The sequence below is a fragment of the Belonocnema kinseyi genome, chromosome 5, assembly GCF_010883055.1.
Source record: "Belonocnema kinseyi isolate 2016_QV_RU_SX_M_011 chromosome 5, B_treatae_v1, whole genome shotgun sequence".
In the NCBI taxonomy this organism is placed as follows: Eukaryota; Metazoa; Arthropoda; class Insecta; order Hymenoptera; family Cynipidae; genus Belonocnema; species Belonocnema kinseyi.
This window is the reverse complement of record NC_046661.1, coordinates 118,924,407-118,949,255: the sequence shown is the minus strand read 5'-3', so window position 1 is coordinate 118,949,255 and position 24,849 is coordinate 118,924,407. Positions and strand designations below refer to the sequence as shown.

Here is a 24,849-nt window from a genome sequence, read left to right as displayed (position 1 = left end):
TGAAAATTAAAATTCGAAAATTTTTTCTAAAGCCTCCAGGGAACTTCGTTTTCGCACGAAAAAATTTTATGTGCCCTTATTGCATCCGGACCCACAATTCTATGCTTTTAGATCACAAAGTCAGAGAATTTAAATCACGTAAAAATTGTAGCTCTAAAATCACGCGCTTCCGTGAATTATTCTCTTGAAATTTCTCTCCGTTTGGGTTTTTATCAAATCTCCACGTTTCGAGACAATCTGAGTCATAAAAAAAAAACTATTTTTAAGAAGGCTTCTGTCTGTCTGCAGTCTGTATGTGCACGATAAATTTCGAAAAAATGATGAGATTGAATTGAGTTTTAGCACAATTTTTTAAGACCTTAAGGGCTTGTGACAGGTGGGTCACGTGGCCAGATTCCTACCTTACATACACTTTTTATTTCCTAATTTATTTTCACACGGAGCGCCACATCGAGTGGAAAGTTTGAGATAATAAATAAGCACTGAGAAAGGTGGGTATTGACCTAAATTTTGATAATTATTAAAAAGCAAAACAAATACTTACAAATTTTTTATTTCATAATCATAAAAATTTTGGACAGAACCACTTTTCTTAGTGATTCTTACTTATTATCCCAAACTTTCAACTCAATCTGGCACTTTGTCTGAAAATAAGTTAGGAAATTTAAAAAGTGCCGGTAAGGTAGAAATCTGGCAACGATAACAAAAGCCAAGAGAAGAAAAAATAGCTTTTTGAAAGCGCTACAAGATTATCATAACTTTTTGAATTCCATTGAAAAATAAAAAATTCGAGAGGGAGAGAGAGAGGGGGGGAGAGAGAGCTCGACCTTTCAGTTTGAAAGATCTATGTACAAATGGAGAGAAAATACAAAGAAAGAATGCGTAGTGAATGGAAGCGACCGATAATACCTAGTAACACCACAAATTTACTGGTAAGTATCAGTAATCGCGGTAAAAAGCGGTAATTCTCAAATTAATTACAGAGAAATGGGTTTTATAATCAAAGATTTTATTTACATAATAAATTAGACCTTCGGTTTGCTTTTTTTTTTGTAATTCTCAACACGTAAAGCATGTATAATACAAGAAATGCATTAGGTTTGGATCAATTCAAACTCAATAATTCAAATTACTGCTAGGGAAATTTATGTCAACGACTAAAATTAATGTTTTTCTGTATAAATAAGTGATATAAATAAGTGATATAAACCAATATTTTTTACTTTTACGAAAACTCTTCAATCTTCATTGATAATCATTGTATCTGAATTATACAAACTTGTATCCCGTATGATGTAAAATTATCAAAAACTACGTGTCCCATCAAAAAATTATAGGCGACAATATTGCAGGCCTTTTTCAGGTAAACAATTTTGAACTTTTTCTTTCATAGCTGGTGACTTTTGTCCAACATTTTTACTTAAAAAAGAAAGTTTAATGTTATTTTTTACAAATGTGACAAAAACTACGCGTCTTCAAAGAAAGTAATTTAGAACAAATTTGTAGATCTTTTTTGGGTGTACAATTTTGGTTCATTTATATTTTTTTGTATCTTGCATAGCTTACCGTAAAATGAAAAATTTTCATTATTTATTGTGCTATCAAAATTTAAAAGCTCGTATTTTCAAGAAAATTTGAAAAGTTGTTCCTTCTGTTCACTTTTTTATAAATATAGTGCGTTGCTTGGCGCAAAATTTTAATTATTATTGTTAGTTTTTTTATTTTCAAAATGCTACAACTCCGATCATTTTTTTTTTTATCAAAAAAAGGCGAAAGGCCAAATTTTTAGTGTTCAAGCACTACGAATAGCCGCACATAGAATTTTTAAATCTTTGAATTTGAAACTGTTTGAATTTTTATGCAAAACAACTATCCTAAATTTGTCCCTAAATTTGCGTGCCAAAACACAATTCATTCAGACTATCCTTGCAAATGTTATCGAGTACACAGGCGACAGTGACGGTAAGGACAACGACAGACAGATAAACACCGTAGAGAAACCGGTTTTTTGAATTTAGGGGTACTCGAAACGTGGAAATTTAAAGAAGTCCGTGAAAGAAAGTTTTCACATTAAGATAATACCTTCTTATTGAGATACGAATGTAAAAATTAAAACATTTGAATATTTACAGAATTTTTTCTTCTGTATTTTCTTCAGCACAGATATTAGTTTTTATCTTATTCATTCTGTAGTTTACATAGATTTCCCTAATAGCCATTGTCATTACCCACCCAAAATCTCACAGTTTCGAGTTTCCAGAGTTTTGTGGTCTGCTGCTCTCCAAACTAAAGGCATTTTGTTATTATAATTACATAATATACATGTTTTACGCGAAGAAAACTACAGAATATGTAAACAAAGGATCTAATTTATTATAAAATTAAAATGTTTGTCTTCGCAAACCTTTTTTGTGAAAAATTAAAGAATCACTGCTTTTTACCGGGCAGTGCCCATCAGTACAAGCGCGAGATCTAACAGACACGCGCCCCAGGCGTGCTCAAACTTCCGAACTGCACGCGATGAGAATGTGGCCGTACAGCCGGCAAATTTATTCGACTGATTGCTCAGATTGTTTTAACATTACCGTTTGTTTTCGATGTGCGAGGACGAACAGGATGGGGATTTTCTTCAATTACTTCCCTCTCCTCCTTAAATTCTTTAAACCACTCGAACACTTGCGTACGCGATACAGAGTCATCACCATAAGCAATCCTTAACAAATAGTAAGTTTCTGTGACCGTTTTGCCAAGTTTCACAAGGAATTTCACGTTGAGGCGTTGTTCCACTTTCAAACTCGACATAATTTCAAAGAAGTACAGGTACACGGCCTGTTTCGATCAAAGGTGACAGTCGTACTAAGGATCACAGAACCTTGAAAATTGGAGGGATTGGAGGGGAAGGAACACGGATCAATATCGGGCCATACTCCTTGTTGTCGCAGCTACCGGTAAGCGGCATGAAAACCAGTCCGGTTATTTAATATCTAAGCCTCGTATATGCGTGTATCAAGACTTTAAAAGGCAACTGGAACGACTTTACCAAAAATATTCAGTTAAAGTCATTGTCCTTGTGATCGGTGCTCTTGGAGGTGTGAGACTAAGTACAGTCAACCTGGATTTAATGTCAATTTTGGGGCTAAGCGTGACATTAAATCAAGACTCTCGGAACAATTTTGTCTCTCTTGTTTTTTCTCTTTCTTCACTATTCCGTACCAGAAACTGAATCTTCATAGTGGAAAGACTTTTGTGTACTTTTTCTTAGATTATCAATATAATAAGTTAAATGAGCGCACTGTCAATCAATTTATTATGGACTTTAATATAAAAAAACCTATATTCTTTTTAATGTTTGAATTATACATATCAATTATTGTAATAAAACAATGAAATTTGGGATATTTAATTTTCAAGTTATAAGAATGGCCTTAACATGATGATTTTAAGGAGCTTATTTTGGGCCATAAATATTGGATATTTCAGTTAAAAACTACAAAAATTTGTTCTCCATAGAACCAAGAATTAATCATTTTAAAAAGAATAATTTTGAAGTTCAATATCAATAAGATAATTAGTTAAAACAAGAAGAGATCTCCGCAGATTTGGTTTATTATAGGTAATTGGGTCCTAAGATTCCAGCTCCACTTCCCCTTTATCAGATTTGTCGGACATGCTCGTGAGTGCTTCGAGAATCTTTTTCCAATCACTCGTAATATTTTTGCAATTATTCACGGAAAAAATGGATGAACCGTTTTAGAATCTGCACATCAAGTTCCCCAATGAATCTTTCCCCAAATTTCGAAGATTATTTACGAAAATACATCAATTTCTTATTCATTTTTCTCATATGTAGATATTTCCGCGGGTACTGTAAACGAAAACACATTGAATAAATGTGAAAACCAACTTTTACTTTCCTCACATTGATTTTGATCAGCTTCAGAAGCTATATCGATAACGTCTAGCAAATAAACTTCACGTCCTTTTGTTGTAAGCCTAAAAACTCTTTATCTTTACCATCATTAATTTCTTCAAGAGCAGTCTGAAGCGATATATCAAACAAATCAGGAAGCCCTTCTTTAAACACCAACACTTTTGCTATTTGCGTTTCCACGCGTATATGTTAAGACTCTTTAATGGTTTTCTACTTTTTAAGTAAAGATTCAAGTTTATTAGCTGAATGGTACTCGCTTTTTCTTGAAATAATTATTTGAATCCACAAAACACCATGCACTTTTTAATAACACATATAATCCGGTAGCCACTAATATTCTGTATGAACTGATAAGTTCCCAAGATTACTCTTTTTCAAAATGTAAAAAAAGGCCCATGATTATGAATATCTTGGATAGGTTTTACAAATCCGGGTCGATTTTTGTTTAAACAATATTAAAAACAATTTCAATATTCATTCAAAAAAAATTTATAAAATCATTTTTAGCATGTCTGAGAAAAAATAAAACTTTTTTGCGTCTTGCACTTTTTTCGTACGACGAACCTTCTGCAATGTACAACATTATAAACAAATGAATTTTTAACGAAATTGGCATATTTGCACAGTGTTACCTCAGAATCTATTTCTCAGAAATATTTAAAACTTATATACTTTCTATATCAAGGGTAGATCTCTTGAGAGGAATAAGAAATCTACCGATTGGATAAAAACTTTTCTCCTTAAATTGTTGTTAAAAAGTTGCTATTTTTAAGAGAAAATCGTTTAGACTCTTCATTTAATAATAAACAATCATCCAGATCAACCAGTGTCATAATACTGCACAAAATTGTTGCCAACTTTTACCTAGCATTAATATCATAATTTTTTGTTCATAAATTCTTTTGCTAAATTGTTCATAACAATTGATATAAATAATGACACTCAATAACCAAAATTGACTTAATTTTTTTTTATTAATCATTGATACATGATGAAACTTTTCACTCTCGTCATATTTTATCGTACGATGAGCCTTTATTTATTCACGGCCTTGTCAACAATGTATTTGTTATAAATATGCGCACCCCTAAAAGCCATAATTTTCAAGTTATTTCCGATTACCTTTTTTATATCCATAATTCTACTGTAAATAATATAATTATCTTGGGTAGCATTTTCGATACCTGCGTCTTATTGTTTATAATTATTGTTATTAACAAAAACGCTCGATTCAGAAAATCGGTTTTTCTTAATATTTTTTATTAATATATGGCACAAAATAAAACTTTTCTTTCGGGTGATATTTTCTCGTACGATGAGCCATTATTTATTCACGGCCTTATAAATAATGTATTTTTTATAAATATGCGTTCCCCTAAAAGCCACAGTTTTCATGTTATTAGCGATTACCTTTCTTTTTATCCTTAATTTCACCGTAAACAATATAATTATCTTGGATAATATCTTTGACACCTGCGCATTATTGTTTATAACTATTGTTATTGAACTTGTTTATAAGGCCGTGAATAAATAATGGCTCATCGTACGAGAAAATATCACTTAAAAGAAGAGTTTAATTTTTTGCCATAGATTAATCAAAATATTTAATAACATCGATTTTCTTAATCGAGCGTTTTTGTTAATAACAATAGTTTTAAACAATAAGACGCAAGTATCGAAAATGCTACCCAAGATAATTATATTGTTTACGGTAGAATTAAGAACATAAAAAAGGTAATCACTAATAACTTGAAAATTGTGGCTTTTAGGGGAGCGAACATTTATAAAAAATACATTGTTTATAAGGTCGTGAATAAATAATGACTCATCGTACGAGAAAATATGACGTGAGAGAAAAGTTTTATTTTGTGCCATATATTAATAAATATATTAAGAAAAATAGATTTTCTGAATCGACCGTTTTTGTTAACAACAATAGTTATAAACAATAAGACGCAGGTATCGAAAATGCTACCGAATATAATTATATTGTTTACCGTAAAATTTGGGACACATAAAAAATAATCGCTAATAACTTGAAAATTGTGGCTTTTAGGGGAACGCATATTTATAAATCTCGCAGTATGAGAAAATATCATGATAGTGAAAAGTTTAATCATATGTCAAGGATTATTAAAAAAATTTAAGTTCATTTTGGTTATTAAAGGTCATTATTTTCATCAAGTTTTATAAACAATTTAGTAATAATAGTAATAAAAAATATAACTATGACAATATATATATATATAGTAATAATAATAATTTTTAATAATGATAATACTTTGTGTATTTAAATGTCACTATATGTAATTAATTGAGTTTACTTAAAATTTATTTAACTTATTATTAATTGTGTAACTAAATTCAATGATTTATGCCACTGTAACTCATAAAGTTTTTCAAAGTTTTCAGTAATAATTCTTAATTTAAAATCCAGTTTAATTTTTACGAAACTTTTTATGAATTACCATAAAATACATTATTTAATTTAGTTACAAAAATTAATAATTATTTAATTACATTAGATTTACATAATTAAAATTCATTATATCTATTGAAATATACAAAATTATAAACTATAATCAATAATACAATTTATTCCATTATCATTATAAATTTATTACTTATTTCCTCAGAATTTTAAATATGGAAAATATTCTCAATAAAATCGAAATTCCTAAGAAATGCGTGGAGGTGACGTAGAACAGGTGAAAAATATACAAAGGTTGTAGCAGTTTCGTACTCCGCCCATTAACCAACAATTCCCGAGAATAACGAATTTGCAAATGCAGTCAGCTTGCCCGTTGATAGTTGAAGAGTTTATAAACTCTAATGACATTTCTTGGCTAACATTAGTGAAAATTTTGAACGCTATTATTTTTAAAATCTCAAAAAAATACACCAGGGAGTTTTCCCTATAAAGATTCAGTTTCTGGTACGGAATGGTCAAAATTCGACAATACGTTATTTTAGACCACCCTAATATATATTAATATTTATGATGTTTGTAAATAAGGACTATATTTAGTTTTCAAATATATAGGTAAATATGTTTTAATTATGTGGCGGATTTTATACATTGATATTTTTCTAATAAATTTTAAGTTTTCTAGAATTAGTTTAAATTTTATAAGGTTATTAATAAATCAAATTTCCAGAAAATAAAGTTTCAATTTTTTAAATATATAAAGTAAAAATCATTGCTTCTTATGTTTTGAACTGATAAATTAATTATTAGCTGATTAATATTTTTTATAATATTACATTACTTACATATTGAATTGTAATTTTTTCTCAATTAACGAACACACATTGATTATTAAATATTGTTGTTTTAGTGCTATGTGGATGAATATTTGCTATAAAAGTTTGTTTGTATTTACAATGCCTCTATTCCAATGAAATAATTTTTTAAAATGCTTATGTGATTTTGTGAAACGAATATCTGAATTTAATTTTTAAAATTAGATGTACATTAGGGTGGACCATAAATATTAATTTTGTAATTGACAAAGGGCAAGTTCGCCAACTCTTTCTGTCATGAAAATTTTGTTTAAAAAAATGAGTAAAAATGAAAAATGTCAGCCGAACAGCAGCTTTAATCTTAAACTGCAATTTAAAAAAATTCTTTCACAATAGACTAAACTAAAAAGCATAGACGCGCGATTATTTGTTTTCTTATACTAAATTTTTATATAAAACAAAAAATTATATATTCAAATCTATTTTTACCATTTTTAGATATATCCGGATATTTAAAAAAAAAACTTTCAAAATCAAATTTCACCTTTAACCAAATAGTTTTCAACAAAAATGATGAACTCTCAACAAAAAATAAAAAAGCTAATCTTTAAACTAAAAATATTTTTATTTTAAATCGAAGATGGTCAATACTGATTTGTAAAGTTTCTTTATATATTCACTTTGAGGTTATATTAATATAATTTGCCTAATTATAAGTTTCCTCAAAAAATCGAAAAAGATTTTGGAAGATTTTAGATATGTCAAAAACAATTTTAGACACTTTTAAAGAATTTTTTTTATTTTACAAGATTTTTCAAAATTCGAGGAAAAATTTTAATTAGTTTAGAAGATATTTAGGACTTTTCAACGCTTGGCAAATTAAAAAAAATATTTCATGAATTTTCGGGAATATTTCAAAGTTTTTAAATATTTTTAATCTATTAAAAACATGAAAAATTCCTAAAAGTCTTTAGAATTTAGTCGAATTATCCCCAAAATGGTATGAAAAACTTCGAGATTCTTTATTGACCATTTTGGAAATATTATTTGATGTTTTAAGATCTTGTTAAATTCCCTCTTAAAATTTATTTTTTAATCTTGAAACTTCTTATCATGTTAAAAACCTTAAAATTTTCATTTGGAATGCTTAAAAAGGGTCACCTTTTGTTTAGATTTTTTTTAATCTGTTCAAATTATTAATATTTTTTAAATCTTCTAAAAACTATTAAATAATGAATAAAATTATTAGATTTACTCCTAACTTTCACACAAATCTTAAGAAAAATTTGTTATTCTCTTGTAACCTTTAAAAATTGTTAAACAGCTTCAAGATTTACTGATTTAAATATTAAAAATTTACATTCTTTATATTTCTAAATATCTCTTACATTTACTCAAACTTTTTCTACATTTTTGAAATTTAGCAAAAGTAAAATTGTTACTTTTCCATCTTCTACATTTTTTTGCGAAATTTTAGAAGATCGGTTTAATGTCTTGAAATATTTTCTTTAAATTATTTTTGAAAAGAAAAAATCATGTTAAATGTTCCACGGAATCAAAGCTAACAAATTTTATTATAAGATAATTGTTAACAATTTAAAAAAAATTATTTTAAAAACCTTTCGAAAATCTACATTTTGTTAAGATTTTTTTGAAATGTTTGAAAATCTTTTTTAAACATTTCTGAAAGTTAAAATTTGTTTTTTGGAGAAATCAAAGTTTTTCAGCCTCTTTTAAACATTTCGAAAAAATTACCTTGAAATAAAAGTTAAAATTATTTAGCAATATTGAAATACATTCACAATTAAAATGTTCTGATTTAGCAATATTGTTTAGAAAGATTCAGAAATCATTTTTATCCATTAAATAGAATTACTTATTTAGATATTTTAACTGACTGAATTAAACATTGTTTGGAACGTTATGAACAGAATATTGTTTCCTTTATTCATAAAGAATCATTTAAAATTTATTTTCTGTTTTAGAAATAAAGATTTTTCTCGTAGTTTTTTTAATAAAAAATAATGTTTCAAAGTTCATTTTTTTGTGCGGGTTTTAATGCAAATTGTTTCTATAGTAAATAAAATACTACTTTATACTGATAATGAAATGTTTACATAAATGATTTAAGCAATTTATGATTGTTTTTAGCAATTTTCTTTTAAAATAGTTAGAAATTCGCAGTTTTTCACAGATTTTCCATTTTTCGCCCAAATTTTCAATGACAATGATTTAATAATTAATTTCAACAAATATATTGTTGAAACTATTTCTTCTTCTGCTAAATATGATTATTTTTAATAATATTATCATAGAATAATTTTAGAAAATTAAATTAGTTTCAAAAATATTGTACTTTTTGTCCATTTTTCAATTAGAGTGAGGTAAATAGTTAATTATAGTCAAAAAAATTAATTGTTTAAACAATTTATTATTATTTTTAATAATAATTAATTTCAATAATTCTAGAAAATCACGATTTTTTCTGAGATGTTCAACTATTTGTCTACTTTCCACTTGGAGTGAGCCAATTGTTAATTAATTTCAGCAACAAGAATTATTTAAGCAAATTATTATTCTAGTCTTCCTTTACTCGTCTTCTCAACTAATGTTCTCAGGTTTGAAAAGAGACCACATTGCGTTTGAAACGTTGCCGTATTTTCAACAAAATAAGGTTTTTTCTTCCTTTTTGACTCTACTAACCTTTCCATTCCGAAGATTCTTTTATACACAAATTATTATTGTTTGTAATTATCTTCTTCTTTATTAATGATATATAGTTGCGATTTTCTCTGAAATTTTTGAATTAATAATTTTTGATTAACTGTAACTATCTTCTCTCAGAGTAATGCTTTCAAATTAATTTTTTTCTGAAGTTTTTAGTTTTGCTTTGACTTTTTGGTTATGAACAAAGAATAAATAAACCTCAACAAGAATAGAGGAGAGTATTCGAATATGAGATATTCTCGTAATATGAGAAAGCGGGGTATCAGCTAAACTAAGAGATCTACTCTGTTGGTTCTATCACTAACTTGCAGCCCTTGAAGAAAGAGTAATTTCGTGCTATAGTCCATTTTTCATTAGGCTTCTAAAGATTATAGGCGAACTTTTTGTAAAATCGATGGTGGTCGAGTTCTTGGAAGGGAATTCTTTAAACCTTATTTATTATTCATTAAATACGTATTTAACAGTAAAGTTTATCTAGAGTGATGGAGATTGAATAACTAAGTAGGAAAATATCGATAATGTTAAAGTTTTTCATTGTACGGGTCAGGCATAGTAAGTGCATAGTTGCACCGTGTTACAAAAGTGTTTGTGACTACTGCAAAAACTAAATATATCTAAATATCAGTAAATTTATACTTCGAAAACATACAATAAAGTTTTTCTTTAAAAGTAATACTTTATTTTGAATTTTAATAGCTATTTCCTGGAGTATCTCATATTATGAGAATAGTTTGACGAGTTTTGAAAAAGCACTTTTTTACATTTTTTGTATTTTCAGCATAAAAATATTTTTTTATAAAAAGTTTTATTTGAGCTTCTTATGACAAACTAAGTTTCCTTTAAAATGACCTATATTACTTTTCAATTCAGTACGAATAATTCCGACAATCACGCCAAACACAGTTGGTATCTTATATTTGGGTACTATCCTCTATTATTTTAAATTGTAAAATATTTTTCATGTGAATTATTTTTTTTCTTTTCTGAATGTGTAAAATGATTTGTAAAAGTTTTGTATAGAATTACAACATAAAGTTTATTACAAAAGCGTAAAAGAAAAATATGGAATTTGCACATATTTTACTATCAGTTCGACCCTTCTCCTCCTAGCTCCTACCTTACAGAAAATACTTTATTATCGATGATAATAAACTTACAAAGAGATTAAAAAAGTCTAAATCAAATAATTAATTGATTATAAAATCTCACGAGACAAGGTAGACTGACTATTATTTCAGAAAAATATATTCACAAAAAGGAAAAAGATTGTTTAAAATATTATTTTCTATGATCTTTATTTATTATTTGTTCATAACTAAAAAGTCAAAGCAAAGTTCACATTTCAGAAAAATATATTCACAAAGAAGAAAAGGATTGTTTAAAATATTATTTTCTATGATGTTTATTTATTATTTGTTCATAACTAAAAAAGCAAAGCAAAGTTAAACATTTCAGAAAAACAACTGAAACTTTCTAGCACTTATCTAAGAGACGATATTTATAAACAATAATAATTTGTTTTAATTATTAGTTTTGTTACATTTAATCAATGATTAAATAACTCCAAATGAAAAATATGCGAAGAGTTAACAATTTCAGAAAAAATCGGAATTTTCTAACATTAAGCAAAGAGCATATTATCAACAATAATCATAAATTACTTAAAGAATTATTTTTGTTAACTTTAAACAATTATTTATCTCGCTCTAATTTAAAATTGGACAAAGAGTGGAAATTTTTTGAAAAACTGCAATTTTCTATCATTAATCCAAGAGAATATTATTAACAATGATAATGAACTTTTTAAACAATTATGTTTGTTACCATTAAATCAATATTATCCCACGCTATTTAAAAATTAGATAAAAAGTGGCTCATTGTATAGATAAATGTTGAGGGTTTTCAATCTATTCAAGGGAAGAAAAAAAAATATCATACATTTAACATTGTAAGAAAAGCAATCATCATAAAACATTCGGTCTCATAATCATCAACTGCACTGTATCTTTGAAAAATATACAATGCAACAGAACCTACCCTCGATTTCTTCTTCGACCCCTTCACTATTTTCGAAATTCGATGTTGAAGCCCTTACATGCGCAATGTCGAACAGGTCCTCGAGATCGTCTTTAAATGCTAGTTCTTTGAAGAATTGAGCTTTAGATTTAGCTTTCGGCCTGGAATTCATATTCAATTTTAACCACTTTTCATTCAAACGCTCTATTTTCTTTATGATATCTCTTTTATTCCCAACTGGAATGCCTGCTTCGTTCCAAAATGCAATAACCTTTTCAGCAGTACGCGTAGAACTGTAACGTATAGTTTGTTTCAATAGCTTCTTATGGTGAAAAAATACTCGTAGCACCTCTTTTCTGGAAGGTAACTTTCGACTGCAGAAATGTTCACTAGTGTCCCCTACGAAATTAATTTCCGTATCTTGGCGCGTTTTCACCATTATTGACAACAGTGCACTTCTTCAATTATGTCTCGAACCGTTTATTTCTAGAGTTTACGAAGAACTGAAGCCAACTGCCAAATCCCTTGCAACTGACCGTACTGAATGATCAATAAGCCATGCAATAAAGTCAGAGATGATCATTTCGAGTAAGCTGACAAGTGTGTAGGACGAGACTGCAGAAACCTAGTAACAGCATGATAACAGTTCTCTTAGATTCTTAGAAGAGGTGATCATCGTTTCCTCCATAGCTACCTGCATACACTTTCTCTTCCAGTATGCAACGACACTGGTCATCGCCCAACTCGCATTGATAGTTGATACCTGCTTAAGTGTACCCCCACCATTGCTACCCCTTACTTGCTTTTACCCTGTATATCTCGCGTCGGATTAGAGCCGAGCATACCTGAGGGATGACCAAAGGAGCGCGAGCTACCTGTGATCCTTCCCCTTCCAGCGGGACCCTTACCCCTCACACCTGTCTTGGCGCGCTCAGTCGCCGGGATTGCTAGAGCGCAGGGTCTATTGTCACTAATGACCCTACATCACCTCCGATTACCGTTCCAACTTATTCACTGATAATTTAGAAATAACTGATGCAAACTATTTGGAAGTCATTTTTTGGGAATCTATGGGCTTTCACGAGTCCAGGGGTATGCCATTTCTCATTAGCAGACAAAAATTTAATATCAACATTCCCTCATTCAATCGTAAAAATATGTAGATTCCGTGTATTTCTATTTTCAGACAGAAATTTGGATAAGGCTATTGTCGATATGCAGATAGTATTAAACAATACAAAATTCTAGAAAACTTGATCTTTTCAAAGATTTCTTTAGATTTGAAGGTATTTATTTATGTCTACGTTATTCATAATGTTAAATCCACATTTCTGACTGAAAATAGAAATTCTCCGAATCTACATATTTTCACGATTGAATGAGGGAATGTTGATATTTAATTTTTGTCTGTCAATGAGAAATGACATACCCCTGGACTCGTGAAAGCCCATAGATTCCCAAAAAATGACTTCCAAATAGTTTGCATCAGTTATTTTAAAATTTTTAGTGAATAAGTTGGAACGGTAATCGGAGGTGATTTAGGGTCATTAGTGACAATAGACACTGCGCTTCGGCAATCCCGGCGACTAAGCGCGCCGAGACAGGTGTGAGGGGTAAGGATCCCACTGGAAGGAGAAGGATTCCAAGTAGCTCGCGCTTCTTTGGTCATCACCAATAATCCCAGGCGAGAACAAGCAAGCGATGGGTAACGCGCTGGATGAAATGGTGGGAGTAACCGAAACAGAACATAATGCGAGTTGGGCATCGCCGACGACACTACCTCTCACTGAATTAAAGGCAGCTCGAGACCCTCGATGTTGGGTCCATTGTGGAGATAATCTCCGCGTATGTAAACTAATCTACTTTCTCGCCTATTCCTAAATCGAAAATACTAATAGACCGAAAAAATATTTGACATTTTGGCGAGTTTGAGAATATAATCGTAAATTTGATTGAAATATTTGAGGTTCAACTTTTTGTAAGCTCACAATTCTCATTACGTTAATGAGGTAATTTGAAATTTCCACAACTCTCTGTCTATTGGGATAATGTTTGAACGATTTTCCTATTGAATTTTTTTCTGCAACTTGGACAAAGCTGGAATTTCGATTGAAGTAATCCGGATTTAGGCCTTCCGAGAATTGCCAAAGCAAGCAATGCTCAAACCCGTACTTCAATCGAAATCCAGTGTTGATTAATAATTCCTAAAATATTTTGTGAAAGAAATAATTGACCAGTTTTATCTAGTGGGTGAATAAATTAAATAAATAAAATAAATAAAATTGATCAAATAAAATTGATTCAAGAAAATTTTTTCTATTCAAAAAAATGACTTTCGATTTAAAGAAATTTCTTTGACCAAGTTAAAAAATACATGAGAAAAAAATACATGAAAAAAGTCCGGAGGGCCAAATCATTTTTCGAAAAACCCTTTTGTTATACTTTATTTATTTAAACTTGATTTTTTTATTTTAAGAGGTAAAAATGCGGTCTTTACAGTTTTATAGGATAAAAAAATAGATATTATTATATTATTTTTTATTATTTTATTATTTTTATTTCTGTTCATGAAAAAAAAATCTTTGGCGATATATGAATTATTATTTCTGATCTTAAGTCTCTAATCATACAATCATTATGTGACCACTCATTAATTAATTATATGATTACAGATTTTAATAAAATTATAAATTATTCTACATTTTGCTGAAAAACGTGTTTCAATCATAGATAATATAAAAGAGATGACACAAATCAAGAATAAGAAACTAACTTATAGGGTAACTTTAATTAAAAGCTTGATCTACGTGTGTTTGCTATTATATACATCTTAAAGATCATCTAGGTAGAGTTAAGAGACAAACTCACACAAGTCACATAGACTTGTCACTGCGCATCGCGATTAGTCGTGAACCGAGAGACCTCATAATAGGCGCAAAAGTTTGATACGCATTCACGTTCTAAAATCTAAAGCGTCCATTGAGTGATATATGACTGATATACGACTATTGAAGAGACAGGAAAGGTAACTCGGTTTTAGATGACAGTACACCGATAAACCGTGTTTATAGTGGTGTTTAGAAACAAGAAAAAATGCCCAGAACAAAACTTTTCTTTTCAAGAAAATACCTGAATTTTAAACTATAGCAGACAAATGTTCAACCAAAAATGAAATTGTTGAATTTTCAGTTAAGAAAATTAATTTTCAACGAAAAAAATTTTTTTTTACCATTAAAGTCGATTTTTTATCTGAAAAGGTAAATTTCATATTTAAAACCAAAGATGATATATTTATTTATTAAAACTAAAAAATATAAATTAAAAAAAAAATGTCTACCAAACTTATGAATCTTCCATCAAAAAGATGAATTTTCAACCTAATACATGATTTATCAACTAAAATGATGAATTTTCGACCAAAAAGATGAATTCAAACGAAAATAATGAAATTTTTCAACAAAAAAATGAAATTTTTACCAAATGGTTGAACTTCTAACAGAAAAGATACATTTTTGAACAAAAAAGACGTAACTTGAAGAAAATATATGAATTTTTAACCAAATAGTTCAACTTCTAACAAAAAAGTTAAATCAAAATAAATGAGATTAAACATCTAGCAAAAAAAGTCGAACGTTCAACAATATATATAAATTTTCAACCAAAACAGATGAATTTTCAACCAAAATTACGAATCTTTCCTCCACAAAATGAATTTTTAACCAAATAGTTGAATTTCTAACCATGCGGATGAATTTCCAGCCAAGAAGATTATTTTTCCATCAAAACGACGAATTTTCAACAAAATAAATAAACTTTTAGTTACAGAAATAAATTTTCAACAGAAATGATGAATTATTCGCCAAACAAAAAGAATTTCAAACTAAAATATTGTACTTTTAATAAAAAGTTAAATTTCTAACCAAAAAGAAGAATTTAAACGAAAATTATGAATTTTTTCTACAAAAAATGAAATTTTAACCAAATGGCGGAACTTCTAACAAAAAAGATACATTTTATAACAAACAAGACGTTACTTTAAGAAAATATATGAATTTTTAACCAGAAAGATAAATTTTCTACCCAAAATGACACATTTTCAATGAAAATTATAAATTTCTACCCCAAAAACTGAATTTTTAATCAAATAGTTCAAATTCTTACACAAGTTTGGGCGCGTACTGTTGGTTCTCGCGCTTCGCGCTCGATAATATATTTATCTCGCGCTCGATAATGTATTTACCTCGCGCTCTGCGCTCGGTGTTTGTATTACCCTCCAAATTTGTACAAAAACCGTTTACAATGAAAGGCCAAAGCATCGATAACAGTAATTTGGTGTTCGTGACTTCTTTTTTGTTAAAGCTCCTTCGGCTTTGACGAAAACATCCTCATCACGTATCTCGTGCTTCGCACTCGAATTTGTATCTCAACTTGTATATAATTTTCATAAATGTATATTATTACAAATACTAACATGTATTGATCTTAAAACAGACGTAGTTTCATTGTCTCTTTAAAAAAAATGATTATTAAACATTTTATTGCAACTTCTGCCGGTTTTTCAAAAACTGAATTTGCTCATTTACAATTTTATTTTTACGATTTAAACGTAGCACATACGGTATACACATCAGCCTTACCTTTTGTTAACTTCTAAATTAAATCCCTACCTCAGTGACCCACAAAACGTCGATTAATGAGGATTTGTGAGCGGAGAGGGTCAATTAGTTTCAACCGAGAGTAATACCTGGTTAGTGTTTTATGCTGAGAAGTTCAACCAACCTTCAGCAGCGTTGTATTAGATGGGAGTTCATATGATCTCATTTTCACATTTACGGCCCACAGTGGGGAAAAAATGACATTTTTGTTAAAAATAACGTACAGCCCACAAATACAGAGCGATTTTAACAACAAAAATTTCAAAATAAAAACTGTCAAGATTTCTAAGAGAGTTGTCTAGCCTGATATTTAAATTAGGTTTTCAATTTTTTATAAATAAACAAATATGACGAAAAAATTGACATTTTATCTATTTTTCGTTGCCGGTGCTCGTCAATAACAGGATAAGTGTTGAAATCGCCTAAGTTTCATACAGTAATATTAACTAAAGATGTTCCAACATATATACATTAAACAACATTTCTTACAATTAAATTATTTGTTGAAAAAATGTTTTCTATTATTTTTCATAATTATATGTTTTTTTAATTATATTGCAAGAAATTTGAATGAAAATTATATGATATTAAAAAAATTCTCTTATGAATATAATTCTTGATATTATAAATAAATTTAATGAACAAATGCAGTTATTAGATCATTCTTCGACAGAAAAATTCGTTTTTTCGATGTAAATTTTTATAAATTAGGAACTTTATGATAATTTCAGCAAAATTAATAATTTGTTGATTAATCGTATGAATTTTCAAAGCCAAATTTAATAAAGAAATACATTATTCGGGCATTTGTCGACAGAAAAATTGTGGTTTTTTAACGCCAGTCTTTTCAGTTGGGAACTTTATTAGAATTTCAGCAACATTCATAATAAGTTGATGCATTTTATAATTTCTTTAAATAAATTTAATCAACAAATGCATTAATTAGGAATTTGTCTACAGAAAAGTTCGTTTTTTTATGGCAACTTTTTTAATTAGGATATTAAAAAAAAATTTCATCGACAGATGCCCGCGAATAATGAATTTGTTTATTGAATTTTGTTTTTAAACCATAAAATTTATCAACCCATTATAAATTTTGCCAAATTTATTAGGAAGATCTAAATTAAAAGTCTGACACTGAAACAAAACAGAATTTTTCCGTCGACAGATGCCCCAACCAATGCATTTGTTCATTAAGTTTGTTTTAAAAAAATCACAAAATTGATCATAAATTATGAATTTTTCTGAAGTTATCATGAATTTCCTAATTAAAAAAGTTGACGTAGAAAAACGAATTTTTTTGTAGACAAATACATAAATAATGCATTTGTCGATTAAATTTGTTTAAAAAAACGTTAAAACTTATCAACTTATTATGAGTGTTGCTGACATTGAAATGAAGGTCCCAACCGAAAAGATTGGCATTGAGAAAACCGAATTTTTCTGACGGCAAACGACCGAATAATGAATTTGTTTGAAAAATTGTAAGATCAATGAACAAATTATAAATTTTGCTAAAATTATCACAAATTTCCTGATTAAAAAAATTTACATCGAAAACAACGAATATTTTTGTCGAAAAATGCCTGATTACTGCATTTGTACATTAAGTTTGTTTATAATATAAACAATTATAATCAAAAGAGAAATTTTTTTATATAATATTGTTTTCATTCACATCTCTTGCAATATAACTTGAAAAACGTATATTTATGGAAAATCGCAAAAAAAATGTGTTCAACAAATAATTTGTTTATAACATTTTTAAAATAAATTATTTAATATTGGAATATCCTTAAATAATGTAACTTTATGCAACTAAAGCGATTTTAACCATTTTTTTGTTATTGACGAACAGCGGGATGGACAAATAGAAAAAATGGCCATTTTTTCGTGATATTTGCTTATTTATAAAAAATTGAACGCATACTTCAAAAATCAGGCTCAATAACTTTCTTAGAAATCTTATTAGCTTTTTTCACATTTTTTTGTCCAAATCGGTGAATATTTGTGGGCTGTACGTTATTTTCAACCAAAAAAGTCATTTTTTCGCACTGTGCGGTTAAGGAATTTTCCACCAAAAAAATACGTATTTTCTACCATAAAGATGAATTGTCAACCATGAACCTTAATTTTCTACAAAAACCATGCTTTTTTAACGGAAAAGTTGAATATTCAAGGAAAAAAATGTTATTTTCAAACAAAAAATAAATATATTAATTTTTGTTGCACTACATTTTTAACTAAATATGTATATGGATTAAACAAAAATATGTGAAATCTCAAAATGTCAATTTTAAATTAAACATAAAATAGTTAATAGTTAAAAAAATATTTTCAAACAAACAAGACAAATTTTAAACGAAATAAATTAAGTCTTAACAAAAATGATTAACTATTCACACAAGAAAATTAATTTGCAAACACGAATATTCATGTTCTACGAAAAAATTAACTTTTGACAAAATACATGAATTTTTAACCAAATAGTTGGATTTTCAACTTGAAAATATCACTTTGTAACCAAATGATAAATAATTAAGTTTATATCCAAGAATTAATTTTCAATGACACAAAGAACGAGTTTCCAACAAAATATTTTTACCAAGATTTATTTTCTACCAAAAAACAGTAATTTTAACAAAATACATGAATCTTTAGCTCAAAAGATAAGTTTTGAACTAAAAATGGAACAAATCAAATTTTCAATTAAAAAAATTAATATTTAACCCAAAAAACAAATTTTCAATAAAATATTTAAATTTTCCACTAAAGAAATAAATTATATGCCGAAAAGATCAACTTTCCACCAAGAAGATTAATTATCTCATACAAAATACGAATTTACATCAAAATACCTGAATTTTCAGCTAAAAAAAAGTCACTTTTAGGCATAAAATGGAATAGATTATTATTTTGTTTTTTTCTAAATATTCCTTTTTTCATATATTTCATGCAGTTTTGATATATTTATATTTCATGTTATCTTCTTCCTCATTTTATTGTTTAAAATTGTAAATGAATTATTGTAAAACTTGGTTTGAAAATCGCGTGCGTTTTTCACCACTTCTGATTCTGGTCTCATTATAGCCAACAGAAAAAGTAGGAAGTTGTGTCACAACTCTACCTAGAGGATCTCTAATGCATCTCAAATTTGTCCATAAAAAGTTCATATAGTCTACAATATTAGATTATAATAAGGGTGTCTTTTCACGGAGGTCAAATTTGAATAAACTGATGAATTAATTGGACAGATCTAGTTCGTATCTAGGTTCTGAACCAATAAATTTTTGCCATAAACCAACAAAGTAGCTAGAAAGAACAGTCACACCTCTGCCTGCCTGCCCGGTGCAGGCAGGCAGCTGCCCGAGACCGTTCACACCTTGGTTTTTCCTTCTGTGGAAAATCTTAAAATCGAGCGGGAATTTTAAATACTGTTAAATTTTAATGAAATAAACTAGGTTTTTATAATTAAAATTGACAGTTATGATAATGAGTTTCATTTTTCTAACATAATGTAAAAATGAGAGATAAAATATCCAGCCCTGAATTGAGTATTTCAGAAATTGTCAAGTTTTTACAGAAAAGTCGATTTTACAGAAATTTCCTGTAATGTGCAATCAAAGAAAATATATTTCTGTATGTGAAATAAATACGTTTTTCTGCTCTTGTACAATGTCAATATTTTTTAAGGGTGCAATTTTAAATACGTATAGGAATCGTCAGCTTAAAGCAATCTAACCTGCAAAATGCAATGTATATACATATATCTTGGATACCGAATAAATAAATATATATATATATATATTCGGTTCGGTTTTGATTCCTCTAGAATCAAACCGAAGGGCCTATGGCAAGGCCACCGAATGCGTCCTCGGGTTGCGGATAGAGGGACCCTGTACCAAGGGTTTCTGCTGAATATGGGTACAAAAATAAATAGGCAGTCGCGGAAAATTGTCCAGGGGTGGTCCCGAAAGAATTAACCCCCAAGCGGAGGTGTGAAAACCGTGCCGAAAGCTGAATGGCACCTGGGTAAGGTTTCTCGAACCTTGACTCTGGGATACCGGCGACCTCTCAGAGTACGCAGCCTTATCCTTGCATGCGGGGCTCTACAAGGATGGACGAACCCCTTTCCCTAGCTTCTCGTGGGAACAACAAAGATAACACCAAACGTAGTTGTAGTAAGTGCGGTTCAAAACAACAGAACGCGCAGGGCTCCCGACAATGGGTCAGCCAGCAATGCCGACCACTCTAGAGCTGGGGGAGCCAATGAAAATGGATTCAATGCGATGGATCGGCGAAATCTCGGGACTTTTAGGTGGAAGGAGCGACTATATCACGACTTGCTAGAGTGCTACAACGCGATTGTGGCCCCTGAACGGGATTACATGGCACGGCTGCATGCTATGTAGTGCAAGAAACACCCGGAGCTATCGCAATTTTCGCAGCAACGTCTGCGAAACCATGCTGAACTACTCCGTAAAAGGGGCTATGCAAGCGGAACGCCTACTCTACCACAGCTAGAATAAGCCGGCAACAGAGAAAGAGAGGCGACACTAAGACCAACCGCGGGCAGGCATCCAATAGAGGAAGAGCGATGCTTTATGACCCAGAGAAACATCAACACCAAGGTTTCTCTCAAGCCTAAAGATCTGCCTGAAATGGATGACGAGCTTCGTGGATATTTTTCCGAAAAATCTGACCTCTGGGCTATCAATTATTGTGTGTATAATGCAGCGAGAGCTTTGGCCGATACGAACTGTAAACGAAAACCAACGGTTGATCATAAGACCAAAAGACGTATGCATCAACTTGCCATACAGATAGGATGGGCAAGTTAGTACGCATCCCACATTCAGTGTGTGATTGAGTACATCACATCTGGCAGGAATTTTACGGCCAAGGTCCGAAAGTTCGCGCGCGAACTCCGGACTCGTCATCACACACTCAACAAGTCAAAGCTGCTGACCATCAGACAGCATATTGCTGAGAGAATACGGATACTACCTGACGCTAAGAGAAGTCTAGAGTGGAGGGAGAGGTGGGTCAGGGAAAATCAACAGTTTCTCTCTGACCCATCTCGACTCTTCCAAGACCCTCCAGTTACTGTCGACCACCCGCCCAAACCAGAGGAGGTCGAAGTATTTTGGAGAGAAGTCTACGAAGTGCAGCATAGACTGGACGAAGACTCAGAATATATAAATAGCTTACAGGAGCTGTGTGATGCCCTCATAACACCTGATCAAGAATATCCACCCATCACTACCGAGGAGGTGAAAAAAGTATTAGGAGGGATGAAGAACTATTCCGCACCGGAACCAGATTGTAACAAAACATTCTGGTGGAAGAAGATTCCTTCAACCCATCAGCATTTGGCCCGTATTTTCACCTCATATTGAAAGTCGGAAGAGCCGATTCCGGAGTGGTTGGTGGAAGGGGGCACAATACTCCTGCCGAAAATAGGCAACTTAGCGGACCCGAAGAATTACAGCCCAATCACTTGTCTGAACACACTGTATAAGATATTCACAGCTATCCTAAATGATAGGATTGTTCGGGCAATTGAACCTGTATGGCAAGAAATGTATGAACAACGAGGCTCAAAGAAAGGCGTAGCGGGATATCGGGAGAACCTGCTGATCGATAGATGTGCCTGCAAACCTGCAGTATTCTACCAGCGTGACCTATCGATGGCCTGGATTGATTATCGGAAAGCTTTCGATTCGATCTCCCATGGACTTATCATCTGTCTTTTGGAAAGCTTAAGGGTTCATCCGCAAATCGTTAGGTGCACAGAGAGATTGATGCCGCTTTGGAACACCAGATTTACTATCTTATCTGGAAAAAATTGTGTGACAACTAACAAGGTCACCTTTCAGAGAGGTGTCTTTCAAGGCGACACCATGATCCCACTCCTCTTTTGCCTTACAATATTGCCACTATCTCTAGCACTTCGCCATTCCGATGGGTACTTGTGCGGCAAACCTACAGATCGAAAGTACGAGGTCACTCATGTAGTTTACATGGACGATCTTAAGATCTATGCTAAAAACAAAGAGCAACTGCATCTAGCTCTAAGGATTGTCGAACGATATGCTAAGGAAATTGGAATGGAATTTAGGTTAGACAAATGCGCCAAGGTTTATTTGAAGCGAGGAAAACTTAATGGCATCCCTGAAGATCCTGAGCTCGTTGATAGAACCGCCATACAACACCTTTGCGCTGGAGAGACTTATACATACCTGGGCGTGCCACAGAGCCGCATTCAGGATGTGACATCTATAAAGGATACTCTCCAAAGCAGATGCAAACGTCTCATCTGGCAAATTTGGTCTTCCGAACTGTCGGCGAGGAACAAAGTATCTGCAACGAACATGCTTGCCGTCCCGGTAGTACTCTATTGATTTGGAGTAGTTCCATGGACGAAGAACGAGCTCAGATCCCTTGATATCGGGACAAGAAAGGTTATGCACATGAACAAAAGCATGCATCTTAAGTCTTCTGTTCCGCAACTGTACATCGCAGGCCGTCAAGGTGGTCGCCGAATATTGAGTCTTGACTGTCTTCACAACAGGATTATTCTGGGTGCAGCACATAGAGTCGCAAATGGAAGAGACACTCTTCTTAAAATGGTCAGGAATCACGAAGAAGTGGGCAAAGGAGCGTTTCTGTACAAAGCAGCGGAGGAGGCTGCTGAAACACTCGGACTTGACTTCAGTATTAGGGGTGAGCAAAATACATCAAATCTTTTCTATCTCGAGTACTCACTCCTGAAAGCCCGGATTAAGAAAGCACAAGAGAAAAACTTTCGTGAACAGCTCCTTGATAAGAGCATGCACGGTATCTTCTACAGAAATGTGGAGGGTCAGTCAATGTTGTGTTGAAATGCCCGAATTGAAGTCTGGTACGGAGGGTTTCATTTTGGCATGCCAAGACAGTGTCATTTCCACCTTAACATACCGTCGCCACATTTTGAGCCAAGCCATTCCCGATGATAGCTGCAGGGCGTGTCATGCACACCCCTAGCATTTAGCTCACATACTATCTAGTTGTCCAATTCATGCGGGAACGACCTACATCCGAAGGCACAATGCGGCACTAAGAGTGATTTATTACCATTTCTGTCACTCTTACGGAATTAATCTTATTATCACTCCTCTAAACGCTCCTAGGGAAATCGAGTCAATTGTCGAGAATGGGAAATGCCGCATATACTGGAACTTGATATTCTCGACAATTGTTTCAGTTGCACACACGAGGCCAGACATGGTTCTTCTTGACTTCAAGATGCGAACCATGGTCGTTATCGAATTTTCGGAACCAGCTGACAAAAACATCATAGCCAAGGAGAATGAAAAGAAAGAGAGGTATAGAGACCTTATAAGGGATTTGCAACGATTGTAAAAACAATATGCTAAAACACTTGCAGGAAAAATGCAGAAGGCGGAAGTTCTTGTATCGCTCCGTGTTGTCAGGGTGCACGAAACTTTTGCCGGATCGTCGTATTGATTCCGCTACAGACTGTAACCACCTATCTCACGGTCATGAGACGTGGTTGTGGCTGAAATTTTACCGCGATTTCGCTGTTAACGGGTGCAATTTTTCAGATTAGCACCCACTCCCAGTGAAATTCTGCGGTTGTCCTTATGACTGAGTTGCGCGCGCAACCCATTTCTCCTCTTCTGAATTTGAAAACTCGAAGATGCACGATTGCCGGTCGGAGCACTTCGTCGATTCTATTTATATATCTAACTGCTGACAGCTAACTGCTTTGAAATAAATTCAGGAGATTGGGATTTTAATATTTCCAGATTTCGATGCTGACGATTCTCATGATTTGAATAGATCGCGCGCCTCTTGATACGCGTATATTTTGAGGTTATGTTATTTTATGTATAAAATATAAATTATATAAATATTAATACTATTATATATATAAATATATACGTATATTAATAATGATAATATTATAATTATGTTATATTATAATAGTCTATTTTTTTTTTTATTTGAAGGTTCATCTCTTTCGTTGAAAATACATTTTTGAAACTGACAATCAATCAATACCATTTTTGGTTAAGAAATCATGTGTTTTGTTGAAAGGTCGTCTTTCTTTGTAGATTGTTTTATGGAAAATTTATACTTTTTGATTAAAAATTACATTTTTCGGTTGAATTATGAACTATAAATATGTTTTGGTTGTAAAGTCGTTCTGTTGTAAACGCAAATATATTGTTAAAAATTAAAATTATAAGTTTTGGGTGGAAATACTCTTTT

At 31.2% G+C, this 24,849-nt stretch overlaps 1 protein-coding gene across 1 annotated transcript in view; it reads right to left on the bottom strand.

Moving 5' to 3' along the window:
* Positions 1-11,891: 11,891 nt before the first annotated feature.
* The window catches only part of LOC117173856, a 16,023-nt gene continuing 3,065 nt past the window's right edge, over positions 11,892-24,849 (bottom strand). The window contains exon 2 of the mRNA XM_033362503.1: positions 11,892-12,542. Coding sequence (XP_033218394.1) covers positions 11,892-12,356 — 465 coding nt within the window. The 5' untranslated portion in view covers positions 12,357-12,542. The remainder of the gene's footprint in view (positions 12,543-24,849) is intronic.